At 40.2% G+C, this 16,853-nt stretch overlaps 1 protein-coding gene and 1 long non-coding RNA gene across 2 annotated transcripts in view; one reads left to right on the top strand and one right to left on the bottom strand.

Annotated features, from left to right (window-relative positions):
• Window positions 1-13,522, bottom strand: part of LOC148890268 (RNA-binding motif, single-stranded-interacting protein 2-like) — a 33,882-nt gene extending 20,360 nt beyond the window's left edge. Inside the window, exons 1-2 of the mRNA XM_089009761.1 lie at window positions 13,329-13,522; window positions 1,618-1,787 (exon numbers count right to left, since the gene is read on the bottom strand). Coding sequence (XP_088865887.1) covers window positions 1,618-1,787; window positions 13,329-13,400 — 242 coding nt within the window. The 5' untranslated portion in view covers window positions 13,401-13,522. The remainder of the gene's footprint in view (window positions 1-1,617; window positions 1,788-13,328) is intronic.
• On the top strand, window positions 9,955-16,556 carry LOC148890267 (uncharacterized). Its single transcript, XR_016116590.1, has 3 exons — window positions 9,955-10,116; window positions 11,783-11,889; window positions 15,813-16,556. It is a non-coding gene; the product is annotated as an uncharacterized LOC148890267 (long non-coding RNA).
• The last annotated feature ends 297 nt before the right edge of the window (window positions 16,557-16,853 follow it).

Raw genomic sequence — 16,853 nt, 5'->3', positions numbered from 1 at the left:
ATGATGGGCCCCTGAGGCCCATATTGGTAAACAGTGGCACTTTTCAGGATTTCACTATGGTGATGGAAGTTAATGTTCACAAGCAAAGCTCTGTAACATAACAGGATAGCCTTGAAGTTAAAGCACTCGTGGTGCATATTGATCGCTGGGTGTTTGTAAGGCAGTCACCTCACGTTAGAGGGGTGCGCGTTTGGAACAAATAAACAAAACATATTTTTTGCACTTTCTCTATGACACCCTAAATGAGACAAATCTGCTGGTATTTGTTGTATTTTCTCCCAACTATGAATCTGCTCAACCACTGACGGACATGGATTTTTGTCAGTTACATGATATCAGCTTGGTATACTTTCTAACTCTGATCCTGTTCACCTACATAGATAAGCTACACGCTTTGGTTGACACCATTTCTCATTGGCAGTTAAACGCAGGTGGGCACATGTCAACAAATAACCACTCAACACACACCAGTGGGCAATTTCGAGTTGTTAATTAACCTAACATGCACGCTCAACGAATCTCCAGCACATAGAGAAGATGACACTTTTAATACTATCTTGGGAAATGTTGCTTTGTGGAAATAATCTTTCGAGTGGCCATTTTATATTTTCTTCTAGAGGGAATAGGCAAATCCATCAACTTTATATCTTTGTCCTATCGTCTGGAGCATTGTCCCTCCTCTCCGTGTGCCAATACTTTTGTCCATATGGTATGTGGTCCTGTAGCTACAACTCATGGTATAAACATGTGTTGACAGCTGTTTGTCGCAATTACAGTCATTTTGTGGAAGGTGATTGGATCCATTGAGAAAGGATTGTGGTTTCTTCATTGAGTCATTTGTCACTGCATATTTTAAAGTCAACACATGCCAGGTCCTTAAAAGTGGATCCAGTTGTCTGGAGACAGAACGCTAAATCAGGAATAAGAGTCATGCAGAGGATGTTCAATTGAGTTGATAACATCTGCTATGTGTTGAGCTTTGCGCTTCATCTGTCGAACACATGATTAAATGAATAGTTGAGGCGGCAGTTTTGTTCCGAAAAGGTGTCTTGCTGGCCAAATGAACCTATGAATTAAATACAATTAAGTGTGGTTTGATTCCATTTTAACAGGTGCAGGAAGTCAGCGGTTCTACCTGTAAATGTGTTTGACTTTCTGTGTTAAGTCGAGGAAGGAGTGAACTTAAGCCTTATTAAGTCAGGAAGAAAACAATATGAGACAGAACAAGAGGGCAGAGAAGGGTACAGCCAGTTTGCCTCCTGTCCTTATCTAACCTTCCATTTTGTGTAAGATTGGAACTGGCTCAGTGGTAAGCAATTGGAATGCTAATGCATCGAGAGTGAGATGTATAACACATACACACATACACACAAACACACACTTCATAATGACGTGTGATTCATCTCATTGAGTATTTCCATTTTACATTCATTAAAATGGGTACCAGTATTGAATCGAGAGCGTTGGGACAAACATGGTCCTTAACAAACTGTTATCTCAAAGTTGAAATTGCCAGTACATTTTCGCATTTTACGTTTTGGTCTGAACTTATATCAACATAAAATTACGACTTTGCTGATCCCAATGCTCAAACCGTCAAATGTTTGAAAAACTTACGGCTGGCAGAGCTTGACCAGGTCTTGGTCAGTGGTCCCTGGATGAAGGCCGCGGATATACAGGTTGGTTTTACTTAGCTGTTCTCCGCCTCCGTTGCCGTTGTTGCTGCTACTGTTGTTGTTGTTGGGACTGGGGGGAGCCATCTGGTGGCCGGAGGACACATAGGTCTGCTGTGAGAAGACAGGAAGATCAGAATTGCACGAAACTTGGAGGAAAAAGAAAGCAGTTCTTTTGCTTCACCAACAGATCTGTGGTTGTTCCTTGACTAATGTTCTTTTTGGAATGTTTTTCGCAATTCAACTAAAATCTCATGAACACAAATTCAATACATGCAGTCTGGTTTGCCGCGGTCCAGAATTTGAAGAAGCGGAAGTGTTTTTTTTCTACATTCAGTCTTCACTGTGGGAATACAATGCCTCAGCTAACAAAGCAGACTGTCTAAATACTGTCTAAAGACAAGTTGATTTAGATACTCCTCGATTCCAAATGAAAATAAATGTAAAACCAACTTCTCAATTTGTCAATGTCCCATATTGTCCAAAGATGCTCCAGCACATACTGTACATGACTTGTGTCTGTTCGACTAAAAACCACATCACTGGTTTGTTGTTACCACCGCCATGATTACGTATTGTTGCCACAAGAGTCATTCAGCAAATTGTAATTTTCGTTTGAGATTTCAGACTAGTCATAAAATCCGACTTATCACGTGTTCATTTTTTCCAGACTTTTGAATGATTTATCGCATGGCGATTAAACCTTTCTTTTTACATGCATGAATTCAGTGACTTTGACGACATTCAAAGGACCCACGGGGACCATGGTTATGCTCTATACACGCATGAAAAGTAGATTATTTGCTCATTCAAAACATGCTCGCCCTCATTCTTCCATGCATCCGTAGAGGTGGAGTGAACGTTCAGTTATTACTTGGCCAAAGGGCATGGCTTTGAATCTAACAGTAAAGAATAGAAAATTATCAGCTAATGTGAAAAGGGTGCTGAGTTTAAATTGGGTTTATTAAAAACTACAAATCAGAGATTCGGCAGTGTGAAATCTAAACAGGCAAGTCATTCGTAAGAGTAACCTGCGTAGGTGCAAACCGTCTTAAGCACAACTATGAGCTCCCTGCAATGTATATTTGTGAAGTTACTGTTTCACTTAAATCCTGTAAATGTCACTTGGTTTGCTTTAGACTGTCAAAACAATTGTCAAAGAAGAGGTTTACGCCCGGTTGCAGACAGGAATTGTTTTGCTCAATCAACCATCGGATCGTCATATGATAGGTTGCGAAATGCCAATCACCTTTTGTTGATATGCGTACATAGTACAAAACAAAACTCGCCTACTTTGTCCAACCAAACTCCACTACTTGGTTAAAATGTATTATTATTATGTCCAAACAAACAAAAAAAAAAGAAAAATAATGATTGTTAACAAATTTTTGAAACACATTAGACATTTGGTTTGGCAGCTGTAGCATTGTCGTAAGATTGAACAAGGTGCAACATGCTTTTATGAGGAGATAAATAGTGAATGGGCGGTCGGCTCTCTTCAATGAAAAATGATATCGCGCAGCGCCCTCTTGACTGCTTACTCCATATAGGGGGAAAAGGGGCCTCTTGCTTCATGTTGTATAACTCCAATTTTACTATTGAAACCACAACAAATATCTTGTGGGGCATAGCAAAACCAGAAACCGGAAGACCAAAATTGAGGGAAAGCCCGAATCATGTTTTGTACTGCTTGTTTTCTCTCATATCTGATCAAATCTTCCGAGTTTTTCAAGTATGGTCTTTTTTTTTACTTAGAAGCTTTGAGGGAACAGTAATGTGGAGGCATGAAGCAGACCAAAAGCACACATCAGGGATTCATTGCGGTAATACTTGCATGCAACCATCTGTACTGGGATGATCAATCCCCCTTTTGCAGTTCTCAACAACATTTGCCACAACAACTGACTTGAATGCCGCCAGTTACGAACTACGACGGCCAACTCGTCATGAGTCACCAATAGAACAGGATATTATGCAACAACAAGTGAATCATGAACCTAGACTCTCCATGGAGAATTTATACAAAGGATTGTGCAACCATTCATCCAAATCCATCTTGAGGTGAACAAGGTTTCATAATCCTTGTGAGCTGTGAGAAAAAAGGTCTTTCCAGAAATAGATGTAGTGCCACTTTTACGACTGAGGCAATAAACAGCAATATGAGGATTCACCACAGCTGGCACACTGACTTATATTTAGTTTATTTAACCAAATGACGCTAGTTTTAATGGCCTATTTGTGAGAAATAGGAATAAATGTCATTTCCTACTGGTCTCTCAGTTGGGTGCCGTGAGGCTCCCGTCTCATTTGCAAGACCAATTGGACGTCTGCGACGCGGGAACAATGGGTTCTTTTAAGAGATGTGAACGGGTCACTGATTAAATTGACGTTGTTAGGGGAAAGCCCAGCAGGACTGACACAGTCAAACCAGCGACGTCAACCAATCACGCTAATCAGAGTGTCCAGAAAGGCACGATGCCCCTTGATGAAGACCACCCCTTCACCACTCAAATAGAATCTTTCTGTCAAGATCATACAATGCAGAGACACAATTAAAGTCTTGAACAACGAGACATTATAGTACAGCTACAAGAACTGAAATAGAAAGAGATTTTGTGTGCCAGCCACAATAGCTAAAAGAACACCTTAATGACTTTCCCAAAACTAGAAACTGCTGTGCTACCAATTTAAAGTATAGCATAAACGGTGCTGAGTTTTCTCCTATAAAGTCATTGCAAACAAAATGTCCGTGTTCAAAATATCTAGTGCATATTTTTAGCTAAAAAAACATTCAAGACCATTTCCATAAATAAAACACTATCTTGGTGCATATTAAACACCAATTCTCTCTGGGGCGGGGGATCAAAATATGATCTTCATCAGGGCAGAATTTTCAGTGAACTGGACAGATAACAGATGTAATTACAGCAGAGCATATAAAGTATACCTAATGAAGCGTTCAGTGAGAAAGGTTTGACTGGAACATTTCTCAGCTTGTTGCAATGTTCACCCTTTTCATTAGTTTCACTTCACTTCCCTGTGGGGTTTCCTCCAGTTGACTCTGCAGCTCAACCCTGAGAATTTCCCGGATTCCAGGCTGTTGGGGAGTTTTCCCGCTATTGTGTGTCTTGGCTTGTTTAACCTGAGGGGACTGCTTGTCTTCTCCTTGGGAAGGCAAGTGACCAGCTGACTGACGTACATGCTGATGCATGGATTTATAGCCTGTCCGAAGGAGAGCCTTGGAGTAAACCTGCGGAAACGCTACATTACAAAAATACATATTCATTAGCCTCTTTATGTTCTCTCTTGAGTGTCGCTATCTTTTATTTTCACTTTGCATCGTCAATAATATTTCATTTGTTCTAACAGCCACACAAATTACCATTATTTGAAGATGACAAAGGCTAATGTACCGTATTTTCCGGTGTATATGGCGCACCCCCAATGAATGGTGTATTTTCAAACTTTTTCCATATATACTCCTGTGCACCTTCAATGAATGAAAAAAAACAAAATATATCATACAACTATATCGAAGTTTTCCAAATATTAGACACACCGCATTATAAGGCTCTACAGTAGAGTCGGTGGCTGCTGAGAGTAGTTGCAAGACCTGTTGTGGCTCAATATTACTTCACATATAAGGCACACCTGTGTATAAGGCGCAGGATCATGTTTTGAAGATAATCAAGGGTTTTGGGTGCCCCTTATACACCGGAAAATACAGTATGCCCAATATTTCTGACCCTAAAGCTAAAATTAAAAAATCTGGATAAACTCGTTAGCACGTCCGCCTTGCAGGGCAGAGGTGCAGCGTTCGACTTCGGCTTTGGCCTTCCTGTGTTGGGTTTGAATATATTCCCCAAGCCTGTGTGCATTTTCTCCGAATACTGCGGTTTCTTCCCACATTTCAAAAACGTGCATGGCGGGTTGATTGGGAACTGCACATAGTGTGATTGTAAGTGTGATTTGTGGATGTGTTCCCCGCAATTGGCTGGCTACCGTTTCTCTGTCCAACTGCGCCGAGAGAGCTTGGATTGGATCCAGCACATGATCTGAAATTTACAGTACCCTTTGATAACTTTTTGGCCGCATGCAAATTAAAAAGATTATTATACTTTATAATAATATACAGTGGAACTGCGAATCAAACTAATACTTTGAAACAAGTATTGAAACAATTCTTCTTCCAAGAAATGATGCAAATACAAAGCTGCATTCCCAGGGTTAAACAGTCACAAATCTAACGACCTTATTAACTCTACAATCATGTCTTTAAAATTCATAACCTTCATACAAACGTAAAAGTAAGTTACCAACTTTTCAACAAAACAAATTTTAGCATTTAATTTGTGTTTTTATGCTTGTAATTAATTCGCAGGGGGTCTACGAATATCAGAAGCTATGAACAACCTAAATGACCACGATAAGGACCAAAACACACTTGTTAGTGGCTTCTTCAGCTGCAAGAGATCAGACAAACAAGTTTGTGTTTGTGAAAGAGATTTTGTAGCCTACTATTATCATCACACACCTCTCTTAATTACTAGTCACATTTCCTGTACACAGAAAAAAATGAATGCGGCAATATGAACTCAAGTTTTAAAAATGGGCTGAGTGTTGTGCGAAGAATGTGTCTCCCATAAAACTACAAAGTCAGCAGGGCGATAGGAAATCATGTGTCTGTTCTTGATCTTATCTTGCCGCACTCCACATTCCAACCAGGTGAGAGGGACACTGAAGGCACATCAAGACCGGTTGCTAAATGCTCCTCCTCCCTGTCTTTCAGTTTTTATAGGCGGTGCTATGCAGTTCTCATTCTGCAATTTGTCTGTCTCTCAGGGTATGATGGCACATTGACACACAGATGCACAGGCACGTGTTTGCTTTCAAGCAGTTTCGGGTGGCATGAGCTCGGGAGCTTTCAAACGTATTCACCCACAAAGACATTGGCCCACAGCCCAGCTGGAGTTCTAACAGTTGGCATCATCTGCCTACTTTAGACAACGCTGCTACCCCCTCCTCCTCCACCTTGGCTGGCCTCCGCCTCTGCCTGATCACCTTGGCTGAATTACTCAACGGGTAGATGCAATTTGGGACAGGTCCAAAACATTGGACATGTTCACAGAGAAATATATACACATAACTTTGCTTGGACCAAAGGGGACAAAGGTGCAACTTGAGCCCCGCCAAAAGTTCAAAGTAGCCCAGCAAACATCAAAATGCTCCATCCGACATTTCAGATTATTAAATTTTAATATGCATTCTGTCTTTTAAGGTGAAGATGCAGACGTCAGGACACTTATATTTAAAACATGTTTTTTTGATGTGCAGACGATACAGGTGAGCTATGCTTAATCCCTCACATTCCATTTCAGGACACTAAGTGTTGTTGGCGGTGTGTCAGTGTGTTGTGCTCCTGATTTAAAAGATTGCTTGGGCTAAAAAAAGAAACAGGTTATGATATCACCCATGACATTGATTGCTGATGAATTAAGTGGGCATACATGAAGGAGAACTATTGGAAAGTATTTTCTGGTCACAGACATTTCCGGTAAGTGACCCGTCGTTGTGTTGCATTACACAAGATCCGCATGTAGCAGAAAGCATGCGCTTGGTAGGAGGCGGAATGGGTTGCGCAATATTGTTTGCGTCTAGTGTGAAGTTGACTGTCCCTTTTGCAAATCAGTGAAGCATGGTGATTGTTTCCACGGGTAGCACCGTAGGTTGGTGGTTTGCAGGTTTGAGTCACTAGTCAAGAGGCTTCTTTATTTTTTTGCTGACTTCTCACACATTCAAACCCATGATAAATTGAATGACAGCCACAATTATTTACAAAGCACTTTAAAACAGCCACAGCTGCATACAAAGTGTTGTGGATAAAAGGAAAAATAGATAAGACATTTTTATTAAAAAAGTAATTAAAAAAGGCAGAGTCTCACGCTGATTCCAAAGTCAGATCTTAAAAATGTGTTTGTAAAGATGGACATTTGTTTTCTAATATTTAACACAAGGCCATTCCAAAGGGAGGAACCAGCAACTGCGAAAGCTCAATCTTCTCTGAGGTTAAATGTAATCCTTTGTACCTCGAGTAGTTCAGGAGGTCTGGCAGTCCCACATCAAAATGTTCAAGTAAAGTCCTCAGTCCACTCATGACCCCACAAGTACAATGCTCAAGCATCATTATCAACATTAGGTGAGTTTTTTTTCCCAAAAACCCAGAGTTAAAAACAATGGCCAGAGCAGAGAAAAAGACAGAAGAAGTGGGTACCGCTCCTGTGTTTTCTATTAGTCAAATTGTTTAAAAATACTGCAAACTGTAAAGCAAACAAAGAACCTTGATAAAAGGCGTTGGATGACAAGCAAATCAGATGTTGTCTCTTTGTTGGAATGGGCGCTATTAAACTTGTGGCCCAGATTTGTGAACTCAATAACAAAGGTTGTGATTGACTGGCAAAGAGAATTGTATTGAACAGCTGTTAGTCTGCCTTTTTCACTCGAATTGACCAAATGTCTCCCAGACAAAGGGAGGAAGCATTTTTGCTTTGAGTGCAAAAACAGCCCCTCTGTGCCCTTCTGAAATTCGATCCAGGATGGACCAGATAGCTGATAACTAACCCCCTCGACATGAATATGCACTCAAGAATACGTCATCACATGTATATAGCTGGATGGATGGGTGGATAGATAGATAGATAGATAGATAGATAGATAGATAGATAGATAGATAGATAGATAGATAGATAGATAGATAGATAGATAGATAGATAGATAGATAGATAGATAGATAGATAGATAGATAGATAGATAGATAGATAGATAGATAGATGATATATTATACTGTATCGTCATGCAACATGGTATGATAATAAAGTATATGCACACTCTATGGCATTTACAAATTTGGGGTGGGGGGTGAAACACTGGGTGCATTCAAATGACTGCCGTCACTTTGATAGTATCTTCTTCCCATCTCAACATTTTACTTCTAATATCCATACTGGCTTTCTGAAACTCGCTGTTCAATATCCTCAGCAAGCATCGTAAAATGTGAATCAAGTCTTTAATTAGTAATGGGACTGCTGGATTTTACCTCACTGGATAAGTGCTTTTTGCACACTGTGTATTTATTGTACTGCACTCAATCTATAGTAAAAACCCAAGGTGACATATACTTTCATACTTATAACAATAAATTACTTTTTTTTACATTAGCTACACCGTCTTAGGCATCTTCTGTCATGAGATTACAAAAAATGTATTTCAGTGATTTGCAACTGTTAGATTATCCCAGACAAACACAAATCATGCAAATAGATGAATTTGCAAAAACAAAACTGCTCATAGTTATAGTTTCATAGTAATGATAATAAATAATACATTTCATTTATAAGCACCTTTCAAAACTCTCAAGGTCACTTTACAGTCACAGGATACGCTTTTCTGCGGGTGAGCAGCGGCAGCCATACGCGCCAGCATTCACTCAACCCGGAATAACTCAGATAGAAAGTTAGCTAGCTAAACTAATAGATAATTAAAAGATAGCAAGCTAGATATCTAATAGATAGCAAATAGATAGCTAGTCCGTAACTTTGCAAAATAAGGTCCGATAAATGTTCCTGAAGCATGTTCATCTACATAAACAAGGTTTATGTGCTTCGTAGAGAAGTAAATCAAATTACAAGGTATTTTGCATGTTCAAAGTTGTCATTAAATTAAAATGGCATGCAAAGAAGAGATGAAAAGGACTTCAGTCATTACAGGGTGGAGTGGAAGGCTGACAGAGGCGGGCTATAGTAAAATGACTCAAAGAGCCTTTAAAAGTTAAAGGTTCTACAGCATGTGTTGAATCTCTTTTTTTTTAGTCGAGCCTTTTCAGTTTTATGAGTGGTTTTTGTGTCTGGTAGTGTTGTGATGCTTTTTGTTAGCTCCTCTGGACAATTAAGTCGCTGTAATAGACATCGGCATTTTTTTCCAATGAGCTCACGACGAGATGAGAATGAACGTCTGACTGAAAAGAACATAAACAAGCCATTGGATGAAGCCCTGACCGAGACCCACCGTACCTTCGAGGCGACAGGCCGTCTCCTGTTATTTTTCCTCTCAGGAAGCCTTACGTGGAAAATGACCAGATTTAATTTGAGAACATTAATTCTATTTATTCAAAGGAGGAAATGAGGCGCTGAGGCAAGGGAGGAGCCAGCCGCTTTCCACGCAACAGAAACCAAACACCTTCGAGCTGCTGGGCTCTGTAATCGCCACCCCTACACAAAGAGCTTTTCTCACCTCTCCCTCTGATTATTTTGTGTTCCGACATTTATTTTGTGTAATTGTGCGACTCAGATATGGCAGAATGTGAGCAGCAGAGGGAAACTCGAAGAAGGCGGTGGGAAGAAACATTTACACAGTCGCCTGACCTTTTGGTGAACCTTTTCTCCACTAAGTAAGCCAAAGAAGGTTTGGAGTTTAAAAAAAAGGCTCCAATTTTCAATTATTATTCTTTTTTTTTGCCTCCTCTAATTCCTTGAGATTTGTCTGGCTCTCTGAGTGTTTACGATGACAATGGACTATATCTGAAAGATGTAACAAGGTTCTGCCAAAAATCTTTTGATTGTATAGACCTTATTAACTTACAAACCTGGAATGGATGTATTTAAAGACCCATACGGTAACTATTAAAAGAAGCAGTAGTCACTAGTGACTTTAATTTGTGTTCACAAACAGACAACTATCAAATGTATCAAATCAATATTTTGACTTGTAATGAACTGAATCATCATCCTCAATCTGTTCCAGTCAGATCTTTGATCGAGAAAAATTGCATGGTACCACCGGTTCAGTTTCAGTGAACTCGGGCACTGTATGGGCACTCTGTAAAATAGTGACAACTTCTCCACGGTGATCTATTATAGGTATCCCCCCTATTCATAGTGAGAAAGACTTTAAAACATGAATCTTATGTTCTTCAACATTTAAATTCCAGGTTACTACATGAAAAGCAGTTATACTGCGCTTTTTCGATGATGTATTCCATTGACACAAAAAAACCACTTCACAGATTGAACGTCAGCCTCTTTTACACAGCGATTACCCAATCCTATCTTCAAAGTAAGTTCGCGTAACAGCACTTTGATTGTTTACACAGTCTTATCTATGACGAATTGCCGCCGCTTTCATTCAGTGTTTTCTGTAAAAGCACGTGCATCACAAGCGTATGTGTTTTGAAAGAAGTACTCTGCTATTTTAACTGTCGCCGTTCATAAACACTGTTCAAATCTGTCCAAAAACATATGGTATAAAACACCAACATAAAGTAAGTCTTAGTCACTGAAATGCTGCATTGCTTTTTGATGACTGCTCCGATATTAGTTAAAATCGCAAAGAATTACTGATCATTAGTATTGTTGTATAGCAGAATTATCCTAATTTGGCGATGTGCACAATCAAGGCAAATGTGACCCAAATTTGACTCATTTATGTTTTGCCCATGTGTAACCAATTTTATCATGGCAGACAAAATGAACAGCAAGTCTGACTTTTATTCAATCGGGACCCAGTCCACTTCTTTGAGTATGTCGTCCTCGAGATCTGATGTTTTGAGATGTGACCACGGTTCGATTTGCCGGGTCACATTTATCAGACCTTGACGTCAAGACATTAATCCAGTCATTAATCCAATTCTACAAAATGCAGCTCACATCTTAACGTTTTGGCCCATATACAACACCTGATTTTTTTTCCTATTGAGTGAAGATTTCACTTAAGGTTTCTTAAAATTCTGACCCAGTATGTGGATATAAATCACATATATATGCTCTGCAACTGCAGTATAAATACTCATTCATGTATATAGCCAACCAATACGCCACCGATAACCCAACATGCACTCCACGTGAGCATGAAGGAGTCCTTGGGAGGGATACAAGTGACATTCGTCTATGAATCCGCAAAGTTCTTTTGAGCAAGGGTGTTGTCAGTATCTTTGACTTTAATGCATTCCCACTTGAAACATGACGCATAAAGTGTACATTTGTGGCGGTAGCAGTAATTCATCCATTTAGACAGTTCAGTTATTACCCGCAGCGATGACATGACCTCATCTTTCATAGATGTCTCCATAAAAATGAGATTGAAGGAGTGCTGCCTGATTCCTCCAAAATATTTCTTCCTCCTTTACCTCCCACTTGCTACTGAACCGATATGACATGATAAAAAGGTGAGCCCCTACACATGGCACCATATTTACTTTCATACACACTATGCCACGTGATCTCCTGCTTTGTCCACATGGTATCACATTACATATGTGTTCCATTCACATTAGAAGTCGCATTATTGTTGGTATGAGAATGAATAGATTACAAAATGACAATACGTACATAGATTAAGTTTGTCCACTTCATTTAAAATACACATTTTCTGTCCATTGCTGTTTAAATACTGATTTTCTGTCTACAACGACCTTTCACTTCAGCTCATACGTCAACACATAAGATTACAAGCAGGAAACTGTGTGGAGTTACTCTCTAGCTAGAAAATGGCACTGTTGTTCAATGGCAGCTATTTTTAAATAAGTAACAATGAACATCTGAAAATAATCCACTTTGATCATTTATAGAAGAAAGATTTAACAAGAGTGAACAAGCTCACAATGACAAATAGACAGTCTAATAGCGTGTCTGTGTGCGTGTGTGCAACATGTAAAGCAGACAAATGAAACCGAATCCTCATCCAGACACAAATGTTGATTTAACAATAGCCAGGCGTTGGCCTTTATCACAGGAAGACAAAATGTCAGTATGTAAATGTCTCTTAAACATTCCCCAGTTCAGAATGAGAGCATGTGTACATGTTAAGAAAAATCCTTGATTAGGGAAAATATGTTTTCATCAATACGGTTGAATAGGAGACAGGATGTAAGCGGCCTCTGAAATTAGGGGAAATTATTCAAAGACGCCAGAAGAACCAAGCAAACAGAACCACCTCGGTTTTTCAATTGCGTTTCAATTGCTGTTGAATGTTTTCAGGAGTAGGCGTCTTCGCACTGGTTTCAAAATGTCATCATGTAAACAGTATCCACACGATTCACAATTCTGGGAATAAAGTAGTCACCAATGTTTCCCCCCAAGGGGTGGGGCATATTCCACTTCCAAAATGGAAACACAAAAAAACTAAGTTTGCCAACTTAGCCGGTTTCTAACACTCGATGAAAGAAGGTGAAAAGAGGGAGTTTGTGATCATGTCTTTAGAAACTTACGCTTGTGCTCCAGCGTTTCACGCACGGCGTGCGCACACAAGTTGCTCTACACTGGGGACTTTTCCCCACAAGAGTCCGTCAAATCCTCCTCCACATCCTGCCCGCGTCGCTCTCCCGCGCGAGCCGCACACACACACAGTCCGACATGTACACACAAGACGAGTGACGGCTTCCACGAAACACCACCCCGCGACCGAGTGGTTCGAACCGGGCTCGGTCCAAACCGCTGTGGAAGCTGTCGGCGCTCCGCCAAAGTGAAAAAGTTCAATTCAAGTGGCCTCTCAAGGACACTGCAGCCCACCGTCACCAGCCTCTCGGCGGCGACGCGCGCGAGCGGGCGTGTTGCCCCGCGAGGTGAAGTCGAGTCAAAATGGTGGAAAAGAGAGAGCGACTTTTACCTTTTTGTTGTTTCTGCTGTTAAAGCCGCTGTACGGGTTGATTCCTGCCCTTGGCGGTACGGAGAGCAGCATTTTTCTCGGCGCTATGTCCGGAGCGGCGAGCACTGCCCAGGCTGCCAGCTGACGTCAGCAGCTGGGGAAGTGAGTGCCTGGAGTCCCGGTGCTTGACTGCAAGTGGTGCTGCTGTTACGGGACACGATCGGAGGAGGGGAGAGGAGAGCAGGGGAGGGACGAGCTTGGTGAGGGGAGGGCAATGTTGCTCCCGGCGGTCAACTTCGCACGGCTCCAGGTGGTCCTCTGTCTCTCACGGTGGGATTACGGTGTTCCCTCGCTACTTTGCAGTTCGGTTATTGCGGCTTTACTCTATCGCGGGGTTTTCATTTGAAACAATAACTAAATCTACTGCAGATTTGTCTCTTTTATTTTGCAGATTTTCTTGAATTATTTCATTTCTAAATAGAATCAGTAAAAAAGTGTTGAGAGCATACCTGTCAATTTATATGTTTACATACATGTGAAAAAAAACCTGGACTCTTGTACTTTAAATAGCACAGCCACCTTATGTTGATACAATACAGCTACATATATCAATATGCCCTTTCTTTGATACTTGCACTATGTACAGTTTGTTTATGAAACAATTTTGCACAGTTATAGGATACACCTCAGTCTTCTGACAATTTTTTACAATTTGATTTACTTGTTTTTGTTGTTTTTTTATCCTTTCACCCTCCACCCCCTTTCAAATTGCTGCTGTGGACTGCAAATTTCCCCATTGTGGGACGATTAAAGGCTTTCTGATTCGGATTCACAAATCATAAATCGGGAGATTTTAGTACTGGCAACTCTATCGTGCGTGTTAAAATAATGTGTAAATTAGAAGTAAATAAAACATTAAAATTATTTCATTGTGCATTTGTACATTCAATTAGTATAAAAATGTATTTTGTTTGTTACATTTTCTTTTGTTACACCTTACAAATGAACAGTCTGTATTCTGTCAATAGTTGATTTATAGTATTAAAGTTTAATAGTAATAGTAATTATATAGTATAGTATTGTGGTCAAAATCGGGAGGCTCCCGACCCAATTGTGAGAATCAACATGTATGCATTTTTCCCGTATTGCATACGGTTTTTTTTTATCATTTCAAATAATGTACAGCGTACTACAACTTTTATACAGGATTGTTTTTAAATTGTGAACTGATCACACGAACACCATTTTGGCTGAAATCCAATTCGTTCACACAGGACGCCCGGAGCTGGAATTGAACCCGCTACGTTTGCACTGTGAGGTTGACGGACTATCAAGGACAAGTTCGAAATAAAAATGTATTGATGTCTATATACAGTATTACTTGGTATTTGGGAAGGTATGGGTTTTGACATTGAGTTCTTATTCGCATTGGCAGTATCTTCCTGTCATGCAAAGTACGCGAATTACCCCAACACGTATGAAGGATTCCTGCTTGACTTCTTCTTACTGACAGTTCATGCAAATAACCGGGTGCCTGAAGCAGAAATGATGCTTCAAGTATTTAGGTGAGCTAAGTGAATCAAACAATGACTCATTTTGATGCCCCAAAAATGGTGTCCAGTGGAACAAATGGAAACAGTTCAAGCTCTTGCTGCTTCTTGTTGGCCGAATCTTCTGCTTGCTAACTATAGTAAGAGTATGCATTTTAACACAAAGATGGTTTGAACGGGTTTTCAATATTCGGGATGTGAACTGATTTGAGGACGGTTCAATTTCAACGTGGAACAATTTGACTTGGTTCGACTCAGTGGTAAATAAAGTCAGCAGGAACAAAATCTAAAGCAACAAAGTCACCAGAACAAAAAGGTCCAAAGTAGCAAACAAAACCAAGAGTAAAACATGACAAGATGGAACAAACTTGACAGAATGAAACAAACAATGACCCAACACTGAATGGTCATGCCGGGAGTCCTATTAACTGCCACTGATTAAAGCGACCAACACGTGTGCAGCTACAGACGGGGCTTTACAGTACTACCAGTTGGTCGCAAACTGAAACAGGACATAGATGGTGTGATGCAATATTTTTTTCCAACCAGATGAACTAAAACAGCAAATAAATTTGTCAAATCATTAATTGATTTTTTTTTATCTCAACTCTTCACATGCAGATGAGGCCCTGCGTCGCCTACTCCCACATTAAAAAACCATCCACGTTTGAATCAATGAAAGACTCTAAATTGTCCTCAGATGTGAACGTGAGTGTGAATAGTGAATAGAGATGCAGGTTTGATTTCAAACTACGATCCCCTTGAGCACCAAAATCAGCTCAAAAGGTGCAGCACTGCTTGTGTGCCTCATTCTCTCTGAAATGTCTCTTTGCATGCCTGCATATGTGTGATCTCTTCATGTGCAGCAAAATTCACTGCGAGTTGAATTACCCCTTGAAGGATTAATTACCCATCCATCCATCTATCAACCCATGCATACATTTTCTTTTCATAGGCGATGCCGACTGACTTTGGGCGAAAGGCAGACTACACCCTCGACTGGTTGCCTGTCAATCTCAGGGAACATCTACAGACAAGCAAGAAGTCACGCACATATTCATACCATCACTGCGTGAGAAGTGAACTCGCACTACTTCCACCGAAGTCAAGCGAGTGTACCACCTTGCCATGAGTAGTGTTGGAAAACAAAATGCGGTGGCCTTACACACCCCTACAAACAACATCCTCAGTAATATTGTCCATTTATGACTGTGCTATGGATACTGTCCACAACCGGAAAAGGGAAACTAGACCCATGTGCCTTATAAGTTCAACAAAAATATGCACGTCAGTGTATCACTGAAGTATGACAATGATCTGACTTGTCATCCAAACTCTTGTGCAACGAATGAGAGCAACTGATAGCCAAAGGTCACTCACATGATTCCATCTCCCGTCACCTTAGGTGAACTATCTGCTCTTCCTATTTCTTTAGCAATTCATTTTACAGCGCAAATGGGATACAAAGCATTTTTGCAGAAGCCAAAACACCGAGCCATTGAAACACCTCAAGGGATATTAAAACAGATTTTAACTGTGATAGATTACACATGTCAAAAATGTCTTCCCCTCTGTTTTTGTGACAAGGATAGCCTTGACCAGAATATTCGTAAACTGACTGGAAGTGAAAAGGATTCACATACAAAGTAGTCAAACTCCAGTTTTACAATGACAATATTTTTGTCAAAATACTCAGAGGATCAAGAACCACCCCCTTATTTTTGTCCAGACTCCTGCTAATTATATTTTGTCAATGAATTTTTATTAAATAATTCCAAATTGTCTTTCAGCTTCCTTTCATTGCTTTTCCTTGGTTGTGCTGCTTCCGTATGTATTTCCTATATAAGTATTTAACCAATCACATTTTAGCCATCATTTGTTACCAGGGTCAGAAATCTACCTTGATGCCTTCATAATCAGTCCTGCAGACCCTGCATGGAGCATAAAAACCAATGTGGATGAAACTGTTGCTTTAATCAATCAGAGTTCGAGTTGA

The sequence above is a fragment of the Hippocampus bargibanti genome, linkage group LG12, assembly GCF_051943395.1.
Source record: "Hippocampus bargibanti isolate YZ-2025 linkage group LG12, ASM5194339v1, whole genome shotgun sequence".
NCBI classification, from domain to species: Eukaryota; Metazoa; Chordata; class Actinopteri; order Syngnathiformes; family Syngnathidae; genus Hippocampus; species Hippocampus bargibanti.
Note: the sequence above shows the minus strand (reverse complement) of the source record. Positions and strands in the feature narration are given on the sequence as shown.